Below are 20,235 nucleotides of genomic sequence, written 5' to 3' on the forward strand. Positions count from 1 at the left end.
TCATCTTCATTTTCTGGCCGCTCGTTTTCAATGATCATATTGTGCATAATTATGCACATCTTCATAATATAACTGAGATCATTAAGGCTCCATCCTTTTGCGGATTTTTTAAGAATCTCTCATCTCGCCCTCAGAATCTAGAAAGCGCGCCCTCTCAACATCTTTCTTGTAGGACTCTTGATACTTTGCAAATAGTTTATTAGCATCTCCTATCGGATTTGATATTGTTTCGATCAACGTGGCCCATTTGGGGTAAATCCGATCCACTAGATAATACCTTATTGTATACTCATTCTCATTGACTTTGTATCTTACTTGAGGGTTGCGCTACTGCTATTCAACATCAAAAAGATGCGAGCCATCTAAGACATTAATGTCGTTGTTGCTCCCAGGCCAACCAAAGTTGGCATGCCAGATCCACGTGTCGTACCTAGCAACTGCCTCAAGTATCACTGTTGGGGTGTGATAATGCCCCTGATATGTCCCCTTGTGTCCCACAGGGCAATTTCTCCACTCCCAATGCATACAATCTAGACTCCCAAGCATGACTGGGAATCTCGTTTGTTGGCCATACGCAACAGCCGTTGAAGATCAGCAACTGTTGGGGTGTGGAGGTATTCCGCTCCATATATCTCTGGAATCACTCTTATGAACCTCTTCAAAGACTACAGCACTATGCTTTGGGTAATCTGGAATCCCTCGTTTGGTGCATTGGCTGAGTACCCAGCAGAGAGTATTCTCATGACTGAAGTCACCTTCTACTTCGGCGTGCATCCCTATTTTCCAACAACGTCTTGTCTTTGCTGGAAGTAGTCATCATGGTTGCACACATCTTGGAGCATCTTTAGGAATAGAGATTTATGCATCCGATAGCGCCGACGAAACATCTTGTTAGTAAATCTAGCGTCATGAGTGAAGTAGTTGGTCATTATAAGATTGTGGCCAACTTCTCGATCTCGATGTATTTGGCGTCTTGGGTTTGATGAGCCTCCTCGGCGTGGTTCTTCATTTTACTGTTGATACGCAGTTGCAGAACCCATGATACACGCCGTTGCAGCACCCATGACACACGCCGTTGTGAAATTTATGATTTCTTGACGAAATAGCACCATTTGATTCAAGAATATCTCATCATCCGAGTCATTGAACTTGTTGTCGAACTCGTTGGTAGAAGACATCCTTAAAATTAGTGTGATTGAAGCATATGAAAGTGAAAGAAATAAAAAAACAATCAAAGATAGAGGTACATGTGATTGGTAGAAGACATCCATCATATTTATAAAGGTACATGTGGAATCAAAGATAACAATCCAACGGACTAGATTAAAAGTGAAATTTAATAGAATCAAAATCTTATCATCTTGGAAACATAAACGTTTCAGAAGCAAGCTTATCATCTAGGAAACGTAAAGGAATCTGATGCTAGCATGCTCATTGTCTTGAAAATGTTAAAGGATTCAGAATCTCATCATCTTGTCATGTTAAAGGAATCTAATGCTTGCTCATTGTCTTGGGAAATGTTAAAGGAATCGAAATTTTATCATCTTGTCATGTTAAAGGAATTCGATGCTTGCTCATGACTTGGAAACGTGACATTTAATAATATGATAATTTATTAAAATTCATAAAAGTACAAGACAAATAATACACACATATTCATACAACGCACACTTAAATAAAGTAGACGACATACATAATTAAAACGCACACTTAAATAAAGTAGACGATAAATATAATTAAAGCGCACTTAAAAATACATTTTAGTCCAATTGTGAAAAGTCGGTGTTAGGATGGTACCCTCCCGAGCTTGATGTGCCATAAGTGGCCGAGGTTGCACCAGTCGAATTCCATCTTGCCATAACTTCACGTTGTCGTGCCTCTCAAAACGATCGTTGTTCTTCGAACATGGTGTTGAGGTCCTTACCCATAATGATAAAGTCTTCCTGCCTTTATTTTCGGTCGTCAAATCGCCCCATGAATTGCTCATGTTGTTTCGACAATGACCGCACTTCTTCGACAAGGTGGGTGTTACCCTCGGAAAATGGCGCACTATCATGTTTGGCTTTCCTTTGACTTATCTCTGCTAGGTGGCCTCGAGCGAGCTCCAGCAACTGGTTGAAAGGCCGGGGGATCCTCAGTCGCGTTCAATCGAACCGCGTCATCGGTATTGGCATCAGTGGGGGTGTCGGCATTCTCATGTTGCCACTTCACAAAGTGTTGCATCTTGGCAAAACAATGGTGTCAACCAAAAGGACGGTTCCTCTTGTCGAGTTTTTGGTATCGTGCATTGGCAAAACTCACCTAGTAACATGAAAACAAATGAATAAAAACAAATAAATGGTATAAAACTATTTGAAAATTTTTTTGGGCCAACAAAAATATTTGAATTTAATTAACCAAAAAAACTCACCACATCAATTTGTGATTGCCCGTTAGTACGTGATCGTTCCGCCTCCAAGATACATTTCTGATACTTATTAGTGGCTTGCCCTATCTTCTTGAAGTGAGCTTGGACCGCCCCAAGTTGTCGTCCATGAGCCAGGGCTTAAGGACAATTTTGAATAAATTCATCGTACATTTTGCACCATAAGTCGGTGTTTCTTTGATGGGAGCCGATAACACAATCTTCAGAAAGCTTCATCCAAGCTTCAACTAGAGCTACCTCTTCACCATTGGACCAATTGGGACCCTTTACCATGATTGAAATTGCAAAGAAAAATTTTCTACAATATGGGTGAGTGAAAATGATAGATAGATGTGTGAGAAAAAATGAGATATGAATGCTCAATTTATAGGAAAAGTGATGAAATAGCTGTTGGAAATTTTATTAAATTTTTTTTCTGAATTTTTTACTTATTTTTTGGTATTTTTTATATTTTTTAATCCTAATTATAACGGTCATTTATTTGCAACCGTTGATCACCAACGGTAATTAATTTAGATGGTCAATTATGCGCCACATGTAAGGGCTTGTTTCAAATAATAAAAAAACAACGGTTCGAAGATCTGGACCGTTGATCTGCAACGGTCCATGGATCTTGACCGTTGGTGCACTACACGTGCTCAACAAAGAGAGTGGCGCACTATCTGTTTGGCTACAGTAAAGCTGTTGACAACTTTTTGTTTTTTTTTTTGTTTTTGCTTTCCCATTTCACCCTTAAATAATACTTTTATTCCAACAAAAAGTAACTGGCCCAAATAAAAGCAAAAGGACAAGGAAGTCATTTCAACACCCCCACTTTCGCTCAATTACACCATCCGCATGTGATTTTACAGAGTGGGCCCCACTCTCACTCAAGCTCTCACTCAAGCTCTCACTTTCAATTTTTGCATAGATCACTCTCAAATTTTACTCTCATTTACTCTCACACTCATATTCCGGCACCCCACTAATCAACAAATGATAGTTTGTATTTACTCTCACCCTCACTCTCACTCTCAGCATTAATCATAGCCTAAATGCAGTGTTGTTGATGTTGATGGAAAAATGGTCTTGACAAGTGTGAGATCTGGATATAATTGCTATTGTATTGAATCATATGATACTTCTATTCTTGATGTGTGCAATAAAGCTTGTGATGATTCTTTGACTGTTTGACATCAACGTTTGAGTCATATGAATTTTGGGAAACTTAAAAAGTTGTCTAAAAAGGAAATTGTGAAAGGTTTGCCTAAGTTGGAGTCTAAGCATGAAGTGTTTTGTGGTCCTTGTAGACTAAGTAAGCAAGTTAAAAGTCTCCTTAGAAAATTGAATGTTATGACAATATTTAGAGTTTTAGAGCTTGTACACATGGATTTGATGGGTCTTATGCAAACTTTGAGTATTGGAAAGAAACGATATGTGCTTGTTATGGTTGATGATTTCTCTCGTTTCATTTTGATTGCTTTCTTGCATGATAAATAAAATGCTTTTGAAAATTTCTGTGCAATTTGTGCTAGGATTCAAAATGAAAAAAGCATGAAAATCTCTTCAGTTGTTAGGATTAGAAGTCATCATGGTGGTGAGTTTGAAAACAATCATTTTACTGCTTATTGTAATTCTCATGGCATTGCACAAGAGTTTGCTGCTGCAAGTACTCCTCAGCAGAATGAGATTTTAGAAAGAAAGAATAGAATTTTACTTGATATGTCCAGGGTTATATTGAATAGAAAGAATCTTGCTAGTCATTTTTGGGCTGAGGCAATGAACACCGCGTGTTACATTGTCAATAGAGTTTGCCTTAGATATGGAACATTTAAGACTCCCTATGAACTCTGGAAGGGTAGAAAACCGAATGTCAAGTACTTTCGGGTGTTTGGTTGCACATGCTACAGGATAGAGAAGAGTTGCATAAGTTTGAACCTAAGAGTGATCTTGGCATTTTTCTTGGGTATTCTTTGAATAGCCAAGCTTATAGAGTCTTCAATAAGAGAATTGGTGCACTCATGGAGTCTATCAATGTTTCGTTTGATGATGTCTCAAGTTCTCATGATATATGAGATGATCATACTGCTTCCTTGCCTCTTGAGGAAGTAAGTGATGAGTCTAAGGAGGAGGAGGTCTCAAATGTTGAAGGAGATAAAGAGACAAGTGTCCATGACGGTCTTAGTGTGTCTAAAGGACCCTTCTATAGGATTCAAAAGAATCATCCAACCACTGTCATCATTCATGAGTTAGATGGTAAAATGGTCACTAGAAATTCTAAGAAAGTTGAGAAGGAGATCACACACATGTGTTATGTGTCTAAGATAAAACCCAAGAACGTAGGAGAAGTCTTAATTGATGGTGATTGGGTTCTAGCTATACAAGAAGAGTTGAATCAGTTCATTAGGAATGATGTGTGGTATCTAGTGCTAAGACCATCTCATGTGAATGTGATTGGCACTAAGTAGATTTTCAAGAATAAGACTGATGAGTTTGGGAAAGTGGTTCGAAACAAGGCTAGGCTTGTGGCTCAAGGATACACTTAAATGGAAGGTATAGACTTTGGTGAAACCTTTGCACTTGTTGCAAGGTTGGAGTCAGTCAGATTGCTCTTAGCTTTGACTTGTTACTATAAGTTCAAGTTACACCAAATGGATGTCAAGATTGCCTTTCTAAATGGCTTTCTTTAAGAAGAAGTGTATGTTGAATAACCCAAAGGGTTTGAAGATTATAAGCATCCAGAACATGTCTATAGACTCAAAAAAGCTCTTTATGGTCTGAAACAAGCTCCTAAAGCTTAGTATGAGAGGTTAACATCCTATTTGCTTGGAAAGGGATATGCTAGAGGTTCTATGGACAAAACCTTATTTATAAAGAAGATTGGGCATGACTTTGTCATTGCTCAAATCTATGTTTATGACATTATCTTTGGGTCTACATGTGATAAGCATGTTAAGGAGTTTACAACAGTCATGAGTAGTGAATTTGAAATGAGCATGGTTGGTGAGCTAAACCATTTTCTAGGTCTTCAACTTAGACAGATGGAAGAAGGAATTTTTATTTCCCAATCCAAATATGCAAAGGAGCTTAGGAAAAAGTTTGATGTTGAGACTACCAGGGATGTCACCAATCCTATGGCCAAAAACTTGGTGTAATGTTTTATTTACTCGCAAATATACGAGTCTAGTAGTATACTAACGAGGTCGAACCTCAAGGAGTGATGAAAAACGATACACTAAACTTAAACTTAAGTTAATTTAAAACTAACCTAGTTTGGAAATTTTGTTGGTTTGTGAGGCAACTAAACATAAAATGCAACTAAATTAAAAAGCAAATAAAGTAGATGAAAAGAGAATAAAGTAAATAAAGGTGCAAGAAATTAAATATTAAATCTAGAAAGGAAAATAACAACTTTTTGGTTATAGAAGCTAAACAATGGTATAAGAACCAAGGTTAGGGTTCCACACCACTTATGAACATATTAAGTGAGATTTTTAGTCATTTCCTAAAAAGAAGGGCACCCAAGAGTCACTTGATGCCCTCTCACAAAGATAAATATGAATTAAGCACAAAAGTTGAAGATTTATATGGTAGATCTTGATTTTGCTTAGAAGATACAAACTTTAAGCAACTCAAGTGAACCAAAACTAAGAAACAACTAGAGTTCAAAAAAGTTTATGTTTAAAAAAATTAACCATAAAGCTAAAATGTGGAAAGAGAAATTAACTACCCATAATATATGACATTATGGGTGAAAGAGGATCTCTTTTTCATTTTAATATCAAAATCTAGAGCTTGTAGGACCTTTAAACAAGAGAAAATTTAACATAAAGACCTCACTTAATAATATTCATAGTGGTGCTTCCCCCTTACCTTGGTAAGGTAAGGGGGTTTAGTGACCACCCATGAGCTTATATCTTAAATAAAAATAAAGAAAGGAATAAATGAGCATGTAATTTAAAGAACAATAAAATAAATAACACTACTAACAATAAAGTAAATAATTACATAAAATAAAAGGCATAAAGTAAATAAAAGATTAGGAGAAGAGAGAAGAGAGACATAATATTAAAGTTAACCATAAAATAAAGAACTATATAAAATAAAAGGCATAAAGTAAATACAAGATTAGGAGAAGAGAGAAGAGAGACATAATATTAAAGTTTCATAAATTAAAATTGTCAGAGAATTACATTCCTATTCTCTCTCAAACATTAGAGCCAAAGGGCTTGAGAGAGAAATCCTAGGAGAATACTACAAAAAGGCACAAATGTAAATTATAGAGTAAAAGATATGGTAAAGGGGCTGAATGCTTCCTTATATAGGCAAAGCTTAGGGTAGAAAATATCAGAAGGGGGGAGAGCTGGTGACAGCTATTGAGATAAGGATCAACACAAAGAGATGGCGCTGGAGCAAAGTTGGAACAACTAGGAGAGGCGCCACGTGTCAGCATGCAGTTCGCTGTAAGAAAGATTAATATTGCACCAGCGGCTTGGCTTGGCTTGTGAGTTGCGGCTACACAGGAAACCGTGAGGGAGAGAGAGATAGTGGAGAAGTGGCTCAAGGCTAGCTTGGCTTGGCTGGCTACTGGCTCACATGAGTGAGTGTTGATTTGCGGAAGAATGAGGCACCACGTGTCATTCTGTGAGAGGAGAGAATGATGATTAATGAAATGGAAAAGAGATAAGCGAAAGGAAATTGTGAGGCTGCAGCTGTGTGGTCGCCACGTGTCGCCTTCCTAGTGGATGATGGGTTGATTAATCAAAATGAAGAGAGAGAGGCGGAAGGAAATGAAGAAATGGGCTGGGCTGGGCTTCTCCTTGGCTTAGTGACCGTTCGACTTCCGAGGCGGGCTGGGCTTCTGCTGGGCGGATTGGGCTGGGCTTTCCCCTTTCTTTCTTTCATTCTCTTTGGGCTGAGCTCAATTGAATCCTACAACATAAAAATAATTTAATTAGTAAGGACAAATAAAAATAAGAAAATAAATAAAACCTAATAAAATCTAAAAAATAAAATAAAAACTAATAGAACCTAATAAATAACTAAATAATAAAATTAAGAAGTAAAGAACTAAAAATGCTAAAAGATATAGACAAAAATGCATGATCTTAAGGATAAAAAATATATAAAATGAGTTTAACAAATACCCCCAAACCTAAATTTTGCTAGTCCTCGAGCAAAATTAAAATAAAAAGAAATTGATTCCTTCAATTTTTCTCATAAAAATTCTATTACTCAAAAGCATAAACTTTGGAAACACAATGTAACTACCTTAACACTTAAACATGCACTCAAGAATATGAATAAGAGATTAAATATTATTCAAAGTGGTAAAATCATCTTTAAAGATTCTAAACTCAAAATATAAGTGCACAAAGCCAACAAGAATGCAAATTTTAACCTCTAAGTAAAATTAAATTAAATCACCTTTGGAAAATATGCACAAGATAAATCACTCTTAAATGAAGCACATGGAGATGGTTTGATTATTTTCTCTCAAGTTATATGTGAGTATGAGTAAATGTGAACAATTTTCAAAGATAACTCACATATAAGAATCATGAAGAACGAAATTATAGAGAAAATAAAAGATCTCATGAAAGGAAATCAAATAAATGAAAATATTGAATCAAGCACTTTAATTCCTACTCATTCTCTCTTCACATTCTAACCAAACTCTTCCTAAGATCAAATAGGACTTTTATTGGCTTGTAATGTAAGGCTAAGGTGGAAAATGTGAGATATTTATGAGAAAGTTTATTTTGAAAATAAAATGATACTAAGGCATTTCTTTTTCTCTCATTTCCCTTTTTGCACACTTTTTTTTTTTTTAAGACATTTCTTTTTATTGAAGAAAATAATAATATAAAGAGACAAACTAATAACATAAAGCCTATTTTTTTACTTTTTTTAACAATTCTCAGAAAAGAGGGTGATAGTGTTTAACAAACGAAAAAGACTAAAACTAAGGCTCAAAAGGGATTGTAACGCCCCGATCCTCGGGCCCAAAATACACTGAAACTTTGTCCTTTAAACCTCCTTTTAAAGAATGAGCCATGCACTTAACATAATAAATAAATACATTTGATAAATCAGAGTGTGAGCCCAAAAACATGTATATAAAAATCACCGTATAAAATTAGTTAAATCCAATTTAAATAAGTCCCACTGCCTTGTCTTCTCCTCACTGCCTCCTCAGCTTGCTTAACCTGCAAAACATTAATAACCACACTGCACCATATCCATGGTACACCGGGTCATTCAAACAAATAACCCGGTAAGCTCACTAGAGCTCGTATGAGTAAAATGACTTAAACTATAATCCTCAAATAATCCTTCAATTTCCATGCTAAAAAATAATCCACAATAAAACCCATAAATATTCAATCACACAATAATTTCATCACCAATCATCCAAGCATCAAAATAAATCATAAATCCTCGTATTCAAATCAAATCCCATCAATATATAATAATCATCATTCTAGCAAATCAATTGCCTAAACGTCAACTATTAACCTCAACCTCAAATCATTCCCGTCTTAAATCTAATAACCTCAAAGCATAATTCATTCATCAATGTCCATCCTCAAACTTCAAGCCTAGACATTACCAAGTCCTAGCCAAACCAAATCCTAGCAAACATATGCACACAAGCACACAAAGCAACGAAATAGACTATCTAATTTCACTCACGTCGCTCTTTGAAATCCCCCTAATCTCTCTCTTTGGAATCCCCCAACTTTAAAACCTTTTCACAAATCCATTTCCGAAAATCATCTCAAATGAACCTCGATATACTGAAAAAGCAATGAAACTTCCAAGCGGAGAAATAACCAATCTGAACTGAAATTATCTTTATAACTGATATACCAAAACACTTGTACTTTAAACTCACACCATACTTGTACCCATACTTTAGACAATGTCCTGGCCACAATCCCATGCACGGGCAGGCTCAAATCCTGGCCACAATCTCGTACGGAGGGTCACTCCGCCAAGCAGGCTCGTATCCTCGCCATAATCTCGTACGGAGGGTCGCTCCGCACGAGCAGGCTCGTATCCTGGCCACAATCTCGTACGGAGGGTCGCTTCGCACGAGCAGGCTCGTATCCTGGCCACAATCCCGTGCATTTAACACAGGCAGGCTCGACCGATCAGTACTCACATTTCCAACTCACAACATTTCACCCACAATTTACTCCGTACTATGCCGAATCCTTCCGAAATTGATTCCCGCTCATAAACCATCACTTGTCTGTCACTCGAAACATACCGAAACTTCCTCAATAATTAATTTGATCGTTTTGTATATAATAACTGCCTAATCATCAATCATTAACCTCGACAATAAACAATCCTTCTCTAATTCGGTGACTCTCCTTAAAGCAACTCTATAATTCCCCAATTAATTCCTTAGCCTCAAATCCTCGTCAATTCATTCTCCTAATTCAAATCCTACACCTAGTCTTCTCTAACGTAAAGCAGCAAATCCATAAAACAGACAATTAAACCACGGTACTCAACAATATAAACAGATAAGTTTCACTCACAGTTTGACCGCGTGAAAAGACCGAAGTGCCATTCACGGCGCCATTACTCGGATGTCAAATCCGGCAGCATAACGGCGTTAGAGATAAGATTTCCCGAGCCCGTGTACCTGTTAAGACCAGACAATCAATAATTTAATAACCAGTTATCACAACTGGGCCGTTCAACAGCCGAAATGGGCAGTAACCACCCCGCACGGTGGCTGCCCAGTCCCAAACCACACACCAAAATTCACAAAACTCACCCACGGGCTTCGGTTGACTGGCCAGAAGCCAAAAACTAACAATTCCAGCCATCGGCACGGCCAAACACGGCGGGACCCACGGTGGTCCGTGGTGGTCAACCTGCACACATTTCAAACTCAAAATTTACGAAAACGAATTACACAGGCACGAAGGAGACGTTGAGAGGATCAACCTTTAAACCTGGGTCGACGGCCAATTCTCGCCGGAAACGACGGCGGAAGCCAGCGGCTGACCTGGACTTCCTGAGCTCATTGCTCCGTCGTGGAGCATCATCGGAGCAGGAGGACACCACGGCTAAACTCGCCGTGGTGAGACGAACAAGACCCAGTGGGTCCGGTGTCCCGTCGTCGCCGGAAAAAGGAGATCGCCGGCGAGAGCCTCTCTCGGTCTTCGCGTCGATCTGTCGCGATGGTGGCTCAAGTGGGTGATCGGCGGCCAGGGGGAGGAAGAGGGAGGGACGGCGAGGCTGGTGGGCCGAAAACCCAGCCCATCCGCCGCCGGACGCGCCGCCACGCGTCGGTGGCAGATCGACGAGGTGAGAGGCGCGAGAGAGAGGCGCGGGGAGAGAGAATCGAGGAGAGAGGAGAGAGAAAATGTCTGACTTTTTGGGTTTTTAAAACCCACTTTCGTAAAAATTACAAGTTTGCCACTCACTTCACATGTCCGTATCTTTCAAACCGTAACTCCGTTTGACGCGTGCCGCGTGTCTACGAACTCGTGGACTCAAGACCTTTCCAACGTGCCCTAAGTCAAAGACGAAAGTCCATTATTTTTAAAAGTCAACTTTTGGGTCAAGCCCAATTTAAAACAAAAATTACAAATTAAACCAAAACCTTTTAAACTTCCAAATAAATTCCCAAAATCCTTAAAATAAATTCGCATAAATATTTAAAATAATTCCTTGAAAAATACGGGGTCTTACAAGGATACTAGTGGTAAAGTTTTATTTAATGACAAAGGATGACAAGAAAGGCTCAAACTAAAACAAAAATGGCCTAAAATCATTTCCTAAGTCAAGTATGGTTATGATGCTTCAATTCAACTAAAGAAGCTTAATCAAGTAATTGACATAACAAGAAAGAATAATGAGATCATCAACGACAAAATGAGGACCCAAGAAAAATTTAAAGATAAATGTATAACACTCACAAAAATAGAATGGCTCTAAGCTCACTAGGGTCAAGTCTCCACTATTTTTCCTTAGGTAATTCAATTCAAACTTCACTCTTCAATTTCAAAATGCAATTATTGGCTTAAGTGCAAAAATATTCCAAGTTCAAGAATTAAAAAAAATGATTCTATTATGAAAATAATAGGAAATCTAATGAGAGATATTCTTATTTTGCATGCAAAAATATTAAAGTAGAGAATCATGTATTTCCTAAAGCTAAGCATTGAATGCAAGAAAATCAATCTCATCATGGTGAAGCAATCAATACAAAAACAAAACTAAAAACTTTATTTTTTTTTTTTACAACTAGAAAAGTACTAGAGAATTTAAGTTAAATTTCAAAACTCCACCCCCAAACCTAAATCAAACATTGTCCTCAATGATTGGAAAGGAAAAACATGACAATGACAAAACAAGAAAGAAGATGGTGAAAAGAAATTCCCTGAAAAAGGATACTCTCATTTCTTTGAAATTATCAACAATGAAGCTCAACAAATAATGAATGATAATTTCTAAAGATATGAAGAGAATGTACACATAACAAGAAAGAAAAACAAAAGAAAAGAAAAATCCTAAATTAATTAACTAAACAAAGAACATCAATCATGATAAACCGGATCACAAAGTAAGACTTCCTCAACCTCATAATTTTGGAACTCAAGAAATGGTTTCAATCTTTGACCATTGACTTTAAAAACATTACCATTTTTAGGATTTTCAATTTCAACTGCCCCATGAGGAAAAATAGTGCGAACAAGGAAATGACCAGTCCAACGAGACTTCAATTTACCAGGAAAAAGATGCACACGAGAATTATATAAAAGGACTTTTTGATTAGGTGAAAAAGTTTTCCTCAAAATGTGTTTATCATGGAACACCTTCATATGGTCCTTATAAGTTTTAGCACAATGTAATGACCCGACCCAAATTTCTACTAGAAATTTAAATTTTTATTTAATTATGTTTTTAAGAGATTTTTTTTTAAAAGGATGTTGAATTGCATTTTAAAGATTTTAAGATTTATTTGGAAAATAAAAAGGTTTTGATTTAATTGTTAATTTTCGTTTGACCCAAAGTTGACTTTTAAAATAAATAGGCTTTCGATTTTGACTTCGGGTCCGTTAGATAGGTTTCGAGCCCACGATTTCATAGACACGTAGCACACGTCGATCCGAGTTACGGTTTGAGAGATATGGGCGTTTAAAGCGAGGGGCAATTTCGTAAAATTTGACAAATTGGGTTTAAAAATCAGATTTTTTTTAAAGGGAATTTTTCTCCCTCTCTCTCTCTAGAATTTTCTACAGATTTCTCTCCCCTTCCTTATATTTTTTTTCTTCTCTCCCCGCACCTCACTCACACTCTTTCTCCCTCTCTTCCCGAGTCCACTCTCCCCTTCCCTTCTCTCATCGACGTGGCCAGCTCCGGCCACCTTCCCGACGACCCAAGACCACCGGCGAGCCGGCGCCAACCCCCCCTTGGCCAGCCAGCCACCACTTCGACGAGGGGCACAACACACCAGCCCGCAACCCACCCCTGCGCGCACCTGCCTCAGCCACCCAGCCACGTCCGGTCACTTTTTCGGCGACCTAAGGCTCCGGAGAGCCTCCCCCGACGCCGACCAGCTCAGCTTGGCACTCCTCCAGCCAGCCCAGCTCCCACACACGCGAAATCAGGGCCAGAGGAAGCCCAGCCCGCCGCCTCTCCCTCGCCGAATTCCGGCCAATCTCAGCCCCTTTCATCCCTATTTTTGGTGAGATTTCTTTCTCTTCCTTTGGGTTTTCATTTTCCTAACTGATGTTGATTAATTTCGAGTATATAGGAATTTGAAATTTCTGGGTTTTGAAACCATTTCGGGTTGTTCTTTAATTTTCGGAATAGAGGGCTATTTTTGTCGTTTTAAATAATAAATTCTATTCCTAGGAACCCCAATTGTGGTTTAAGATTGAAGGATTGAGTGGGTTTGAGGAATTAGGCATTTCTTGGTTGAATTTGGAGTTGGGGCAGCCACCTTGGGTAGCACCCACAGTAATTCCGAACCCCCACTGCCATTCGTGAATTAAGGACTATTTTGGGCATTTGTGGAGTGTGTTGTTGAGCATGGCTACGTGAGTGTGATTGGAGAAGCCGAAGTTGTTTGTAAGTTTAATTTTGAACGTCGTAAATCGTCGAGTTAGAACGAGTGTTGGGCGTGATGTTAAGTTGAACACACATCTACGTTTAAGTGTCTTGAGTCGAAACTAATTGTATTTCGTTGATTGTCTATTTTATAGGCGAGACGACCGCAGCCCGAAACGATTCGGCGGAGGATCGGAGCTAGGATTCTCACTGTGAGTGGACCTTACTTCCTTAAAATGATTTATAAAATTTGCATTTTTATCTTGGTTAGTTGAATTTGTTTTAGTAATAACAAATGTGAGCAAACTTTGATTTTCAAGTAAATTCATAAAAAATTTCATTAATCCTATTATGCTTGATAGCTTGAAATTTGATTTGAGATTTGATGAAAAATGTTGGGCTTTCGGAAAGAAATTTAGTTTCTCATTTTATATACAAGGTTCATTTAATATTTCGGTTTTGTCGAAAAGTATTATTTTGATTTATGTATATTGAAATTGATTCGGATTTCGTATGTTGGCTTATGGATTTTAAGTTTCTTTTGGGGAAGTACCTTGATATTTATTTTTGGTGAAAAAAGGATATATTGGTTTATGGAAAAATGGTTTTCAAACCACCTTTGCAGTACCCTCCAGGTTATCAGATTGAATAGGTCTTTGGGACCCATCACGGCACACATATAGGCTTTGGGCCGTGTGTCGGGATGCTTCGCCCTTTGGGGACCGTTCTGCGTGCACGTAAGACAGAATTTATGGCTCTGCATGCGTATGACAGATTCTCGGCTCTGTGCATGTATGACAGAATTTATGGCTCTGCACGCGTATGACAGATTTTCGGCTCTGCGCGTGTATGACAAATTCTATGGGTAACTGACTGGTGTGTGTTTTCAGTTGATAAGTATTTTAAGTGATGAGTTTATGGCAGCAAAGGTTTTTAAGTATGATGGTTTCAGTTAAACAGTTTTAATTGATTTGCATAATATAAGTTTTTGTGAGAAATAACTTTTCGAGTTTTCTTAAGCATTGGGCATTCTGAGGATTTGAAATAGTTTCATATTCATATGTCTTCTCATACTCTAAGCATGATCATGGTTTACAAAAAAGATTTTGAAATAGACTTGTGAAATGGTATTTTAAAACTGGGGGATTTCAAAGAACATCGTAAGGTTTTAAAGTTAAACGTGTGTAAAAGGGTTTTTCTGAAAAGATATTTAATCTTTGATTTTCATTTCCATTTAACTGTCCACTCACTGAGAGTTTTTCTCACATTTTGTTTTTGATGTTCCCCCCAGGTAGTAGCGATCACCGAGGTCGGACCGTACCACGTCGAGGCATTCGAGTTCTCGCCTCCAGCTTATAGATATATTAGGATTTAAGGTTTCCCTTGAAATAAATAAAATGAGATATAATTGTATAGTGGATTAGATATGCTTTGATTAGAGTTGTATTACTTGTGGTGGGCTTGAGATCTTATTTTTGGTTGTGGTAGAGGTGGTTGCGGTTTAGAAGTGCTTTTTAACAGGTTTTGGAATTTCTGGGTTAGTCCATTTTCAGGGGAGGTTCTGCCGAATTTTCGGTAGAATTTTCCTTGAATTTGGATTCCCGCAGGACCTCTCCGGGTTTCAGGGTGGAATCCAGGGGGCGGTCCTGTCACACAATCATAAACATCATTCCTTAGTTCCTTAAGCTCATTTAACTGGAGCTTCCTATGAGTTCCTGCTTTGTCTAAAGCAAAATTAAATTGTTTTATGGCCCAAAATGCTCTATGTTCCAATTCAACAGGTAGATGACACGCTTTCCCAAAAACTGAGCCATAAGGAGACATTCCAATAGAGGTTTTAAAAGCGGTTCGGTAAGCCCACAACACATCAATGAGTGGCAAAGACCAATCTTTTCGAGATGGGTTAACTGTTTTCTCCAAGATATGCTTAATCTCCCTATTAGAAATCTCAACTTGACCACTTGTTTGGGGATGGTAAGGGGTGGCAACTTGATGGGTGGCGCCATAATTTTTCATTAAATGTTCAAATGGCTTATTACAAAAATGTTTCCCACCATCACTAATGATAGCACGTGGGGTCCCAAATCGAATGAAAATGTTTTCCTTCAAGAAACGAAGCACTACCCTATGGTCATTGGTTTTACATGCAATTGCCTCTACCCACTTGGACACATAATCCACACCCACAAGTATGTACAAATTGCCAAAAGAATTAGGAAAGGGTCCCATAAAATTAATGCCCCAAACATCAAAGATTTCGACAACAAGGATTGGGTTCAAAGGCATCATGTTTCTCCTAGTGAGACTCCCTAACTTTTGGCATCTCTCACAAGATTGGCAATACACATGGCATCACGGAAAATGGAAGGCCAATAGAAACCACATTGAAGGATCTTGGCAGCGGTTTTCTTAGCACTAAAGTGGCCTCCACAAGCATGGTCATGGCAAAAAGAAATGATATTGGATTGCTCACTATTAATTTGATCAGGGCAATATTTGTACAAGTAAGGATCATCCCAAAATAATGTTTGACCCTAGTTAGAAACTTAGATCTATCTTGCTTGGTCCAATGGGAATGCATCTCATTAGTGACAAGGAAATTCACAATATCTGCATACCATGGTGTTTGGAAAACAAGCATAAGTTGCTCATCAGGAAATGTCTCAGTGCTGGGAATGGACTCCTCACATGACTCAACTATCAATCTAGAAAGATGATCGGCAACCACATTTTCGAACCCTTTTTTGTCACGAATTTCAATGTCAAATTCTTGGAGCAAGATGATCCAACGGATTAGGCGGGGTTTAGCATCTTTTTTAGACAAAAGGTATTTTAAAGCCGCATGATCAGAATAAACAAAAACATTTGTGCCTAAAACGTAAGACCTAAACTTGTCTAATGCAAAGACAACCGCCAAAAGTTCTTTTTCAGTGGTGGAATAGTTAAGTTGGGCATCAGTGAGGGTCTTGCTTGCATAGCAAATGACATGGGGCAACCTACCAACTCGTTGTCCCAAAACGGCACCTATGGCGTAATCGGATGCATCACACATAATCTCAAAGGGTTCACTCCACACGGGAGGTCTAATGATGGGAGCAGAGGTCAACAAAGACACAAATACAATCATCATCAAAGACAAAAGAGGAATCCTTGGCAAGTAAATTGCACAAGAGACGTGAAATTTTGCTAAAATCTTTGATGAATCTTCGATACAAACCGGCGTGTCCTAAGAAGGATCTAATTTCCTTAACAGTATGTGGAGGTAGAAGATTAGAAATTAGATCAACTTTAGCCTTATCAACCTCGATGCCCTTAGAAGAAATGATATGCCCTAATACAATACCCTTTTTGACCATGAAGTGACATTTTTCCCAATTTAAAACAAGATTTTTCTCCTTGCAACGAATTAAAACCAATGAAAGATGATGCAAACATTCATCAAAAGAAGACCTAAAGACAAAAAAATCATCCATAAAAACCTCAAGAAACCATTCTACCATGTCGGAGAAAATAGAAATCATGCACCTTTGAAAGGTGGAGGGTGCATTACATAACCCAAAGGGCATGCGACGGTAAGCGAAAGTACCAAATGGGCAAGTGAAGGTGGTCTTTTCTTGGTCCTCAGGTGCAATGGGGATTTGGTTATACCCAGAATAACCATCAAGAAAGCAATAATAGGCATGACTGGCTAATCTCTCAAGCATTTGGTCAATGAAAGGAAGAGGGAAGTGGTCTTTCCTAGTGACGGCATTCAATTTCCTATAATCTATGCACACACGCCAACCGGTTTGCACTCGTGTGGGAATCAATTTATTGTCATCATTTTTCACAACGGTGATGCCAGATTTCTTGGAACAACTTGGACAGGGCTAACCAAATGACTATCAGAAATGGGGTAAATGACACCAACATCTAACAATTTCAAAACCTCACTCTTCATTACTTCCTTCATGGCAGGATTTAAACGTCTTTGGGGCTCACGAGAAGTCTTAGTGTTATCCTCTAAGTGGATCCTATGCATGACAATGGATGGAGAAATACCTTTAATGTCAGCAATGGACCAACCTATGGCTTCCTTATGTTCCCTCAAAATTTCCACAAGCTTGCTTTCTTGCTCATCATTTAAATCGGAGGCTATGATCACGGGCAAGGTATCGAAAGATCCTAAAAACACATACTTGAGATTATCAGGTAATGGTTTGAGATCTAGCTTGGGTGGCTCAACAGTGGAAGGAAGTGGAGGATTTCTGGAAAGAGGAAGAGGTTCTACCCTTGGTTTCCAATTGGTGGTGTTCATGATAGGTGTGGATTCATGATAGGTGTGGAGTCCAAAAGTGTATTGACTTCTTCTATGGCTTCATTAAAATCAAAGTTACAACCAAAGTGGGCTAAGCATGCTTCTAGTGGGTCCTCAACACTATCCCTATGGAAAGAGTCTACCACTATTTGTTCGATAAAATTAACCTCACAAATGCTATCCTCACCCTCTTGTGGTTGGTGACTTATGTTAAAAATATTAAGATCCATAGTTAAGTTTCCAAATGACAAATTCATGACTCCATTCCTACAATTAATTTGGACATTTGCGGTGGCAAGGAATAGACGTCTAAAATTACCGGAATTTGATCACAAGCATTGGTCACGGGTTGGGTGTCAAGCACAATGAAATCCACGGGACAATAAAACTCATTCACTTTGACCAAAACATCTTCCACCATTCCCCTAGGAATTTTAACCGACCTATCCGCTAAAGAAAGAGTCACCAAGGTTGGTTTCATCTCTCCTAAGCCAAGTTGCACATAAACGGAGTATGGTAAAAGGTTCACGCTTGCTCCTAAATCTAGCAATGCTCTTCCTATATGATGAGTTCCTATCGTGCATGCAATGGTAGGACAACCGGGATCCTTGTATTTAACCGGAATTCGATGCTCGATAATTGAACTAACTTGTTCGGTGAGAAAGACTTGCTTTGGAATGTTGGTTCTCCTTTTTATGGTGCAAAGGTCTTTCAAAAATTTGGCATAAGAAGGAACTTGTTTGATGGCATCTAAGAAGGGAATATTGATATGGACTTGCTTGAACACTTCTAGGATGTCATTAAATTGTGCATTTTTCTTTGTCTTAGCCAACCTATGAGGAAATGAGGCTTTGGGGACAAAATTTGGAGAAGGATCCAACAATTAAAGGCTTTTTTTCCTTTGACTTGACAATGTGATCAACATTAGGCTCTAGACCACCTAATTCATTTGTTTCATTTTTTCATTTTCATCCTTTTCATCATTTTCTTTTTCCAAATTGGGCATTTGAACCTTATTATCAATTTGCCTACCCGACCTAAGGATTGTGATGGACTTGACATGCTCATGAGTATTTGATGAACTAGATGCATCAACATGAAATTGACCCTTTGGATTAGGAATGGGTTGACTTGGAAATTTTCCTTTCTCTCTTTCTCCCACAATGTTAGCTAATTAATCAATTTGATGTTCTAGCTTTGCAACGACTTGTGTATTTTGGTGGGTGGAAGCTTTAACCTCAACAAAGGCTTGACTGGTCAATTGCATGAACTTTTGGAGTGTGTCCTCTAAAGGTGATGATGAATTTTGTTGTGGGGCAACACTTTATGGAGTGGGATGAGGAACATGAGAATATGAGGGATTAGGAGGACAAAATGAATTGTTTGGCATTGAATTTCCTCCTAAATGTGTTTGGGGTTGGCCTTGTCTCCAAGAAAAATTTGGGTGATTCTTCCAATTGGGGTTGTAGGTCTCGGAAAAGGTGCCTTGATTCACAAACGGCTTCCTAAAATTGTTAAGGGCATTTGCATGCTCAACATTACTCTCGGAAAAAGTATACAAGGAAGGACACGCTTGGACATTATGCATTGGGCTAGCACAATGAGAACAAACCTCATTTTGGACAGGGTTAACGACACTCATGGTTTGACTCAAGGCCAAGGCCTCCACCTTTCTCATTAGGCTCTCAATCTTAGACCCTAAGTCTACATCGCCTCTCACCTCATACATCCCCCCACGCTTTGGTTCTTTGGCTTGTCTATCATGTGGGTTGGAGAAATCCCATTGTTGATTTAAAAAAATCATAGGCTTGCTCTTCTCCAAGATTTAAAAACGCACCCCCATTCATGGACTCTACCATATTGCGATTTATTTGAGTTAAACCGTTGTAAAAGTATTGCACCAAACGCCACGTCTTGAAACCATGGTGAGGACATCTCAAAATTAAATCCTTGAATCGCTCCCAACTCTCATAAAACTGCTCATCGTCTTTTTGTCTAAACTCCGAAATGTCTCTCCTAAGCGCGTTAGTCCTAGACATTGGAAAGAATTTTGACAAATTTTTTTTAACAAGTTGATCCCATGAAGTGATGGAACCGGGGGGTTGGGAGTTCAACCAAGCTTTCGCTTTGTCCTTAACAAAAAATGGGAATAAACGGAGACGTACGGACTCATTGGGAAAATTTTGGTATCTAGAGGTTGTGTAACGACCCGACCCAAATTTCCACTAGAAATTTAAATTTTTATTCAATTATGGTTTTAAGAAGTTTTTGAAAAGGATGTTGAATTGTATTTAAAAAATTTGAGATTTTATTTGGAAATTCAAAAGGTTTTGGATTTATTTTAAATTTTGTTTTAAATCAGAATTGACCCAAAGTTGACTTTTTAAATTAGTAGACTTTTGATTTTGACTTCGGATCCGCTGGATAGATCTCAAGACCACGAGTTCGTAGA

The 20,235-nt window shown here is 38.4% G+C and overlaps 1 protein-coding gene, 1 non-coding gene and 1 pseudogene across 2 annotated transcripts; 2 read left to right on the forward strand and 1 right to left on the reverse strand.

Moving 5' to 3' along the window:
* Positions 1-3,958: 3,958 nt before the first annotated feature.
* LOC147299944 (uncharacterized) lies at positions 3,959-5,559 on the forward strand. The gene is made up of 3 exons (XM_086232931.1): positions 3,959-4,370; positions 4,481-4,854; positions 5,239-5,559. The coding sequence occupies exons 1-3, from the start codon at positions 3,959-3,961 to the stop codon at positions 5,557-5,559; spliced, it is 1,107 nt and encodes a 368-aa protein (XP_086089057.1).
* A 9,672-nt stretch (positions 5,560-15,231) lies between these two features.
* Positions 15,232-19,512, reverse strand: LOC147299945 (uncharacterized; annotated as a pseudogene).
* A 188-nt stretch (positions 19,513-19,700) lies between these two features.
* On the forward strand, positions 19,701-19,807 carry LOC147299946 (small nucleolar RNA R71). The gene has a single exon (XR_015120123.1). It is a non-coding gene; the product is annotated as a small nucleolar RNA R71 (small nucleolar RNA).
* Positions 19,808-20,235: the final 428 nt, after the last annotated feature.

This window comes from Dryas octopetala, chromosome 1, assembly GCF_963921425.1.
Source record: "Dryas octopetala chromosome 1, drDryOcto1.1, whole genome shotgun sequence".
NCBI classification, from domain to species: Eukaryota; Viridiplantae; Streptophyta; class Magnoliopsida; order Rosales; family Rosaceae; genus Dryas; species Dryas octopetala.

What these genes read in the sequence shown, in the direction of transcription:
- LOC147299944 (XM_086232931.1), top strand. Translation starts at nt 3,959, where the DNA reads ATGAAAATCTCTTCAGTTGTTAGGATTAGAAGTCATCATGGTGGTGAG. An exon ending in GATCTTGGCATTTTTCTTGG is followed by an intron (nt 4,371 to 4,480) that starts GTATTCTTTGAA and finishes ATGATATATGAG; the next exon opens with ATGATCATACTGCTTCCTTG. An exon ending in TAAGACCATCTCATGTGAAT is followed by an intron (nt 4,855 to 5,238) that starts GTGATTGGCACT and finishes TTGCTTGGAAAG; the next exon opens with GGATATGCTAGAGGTTCTAT.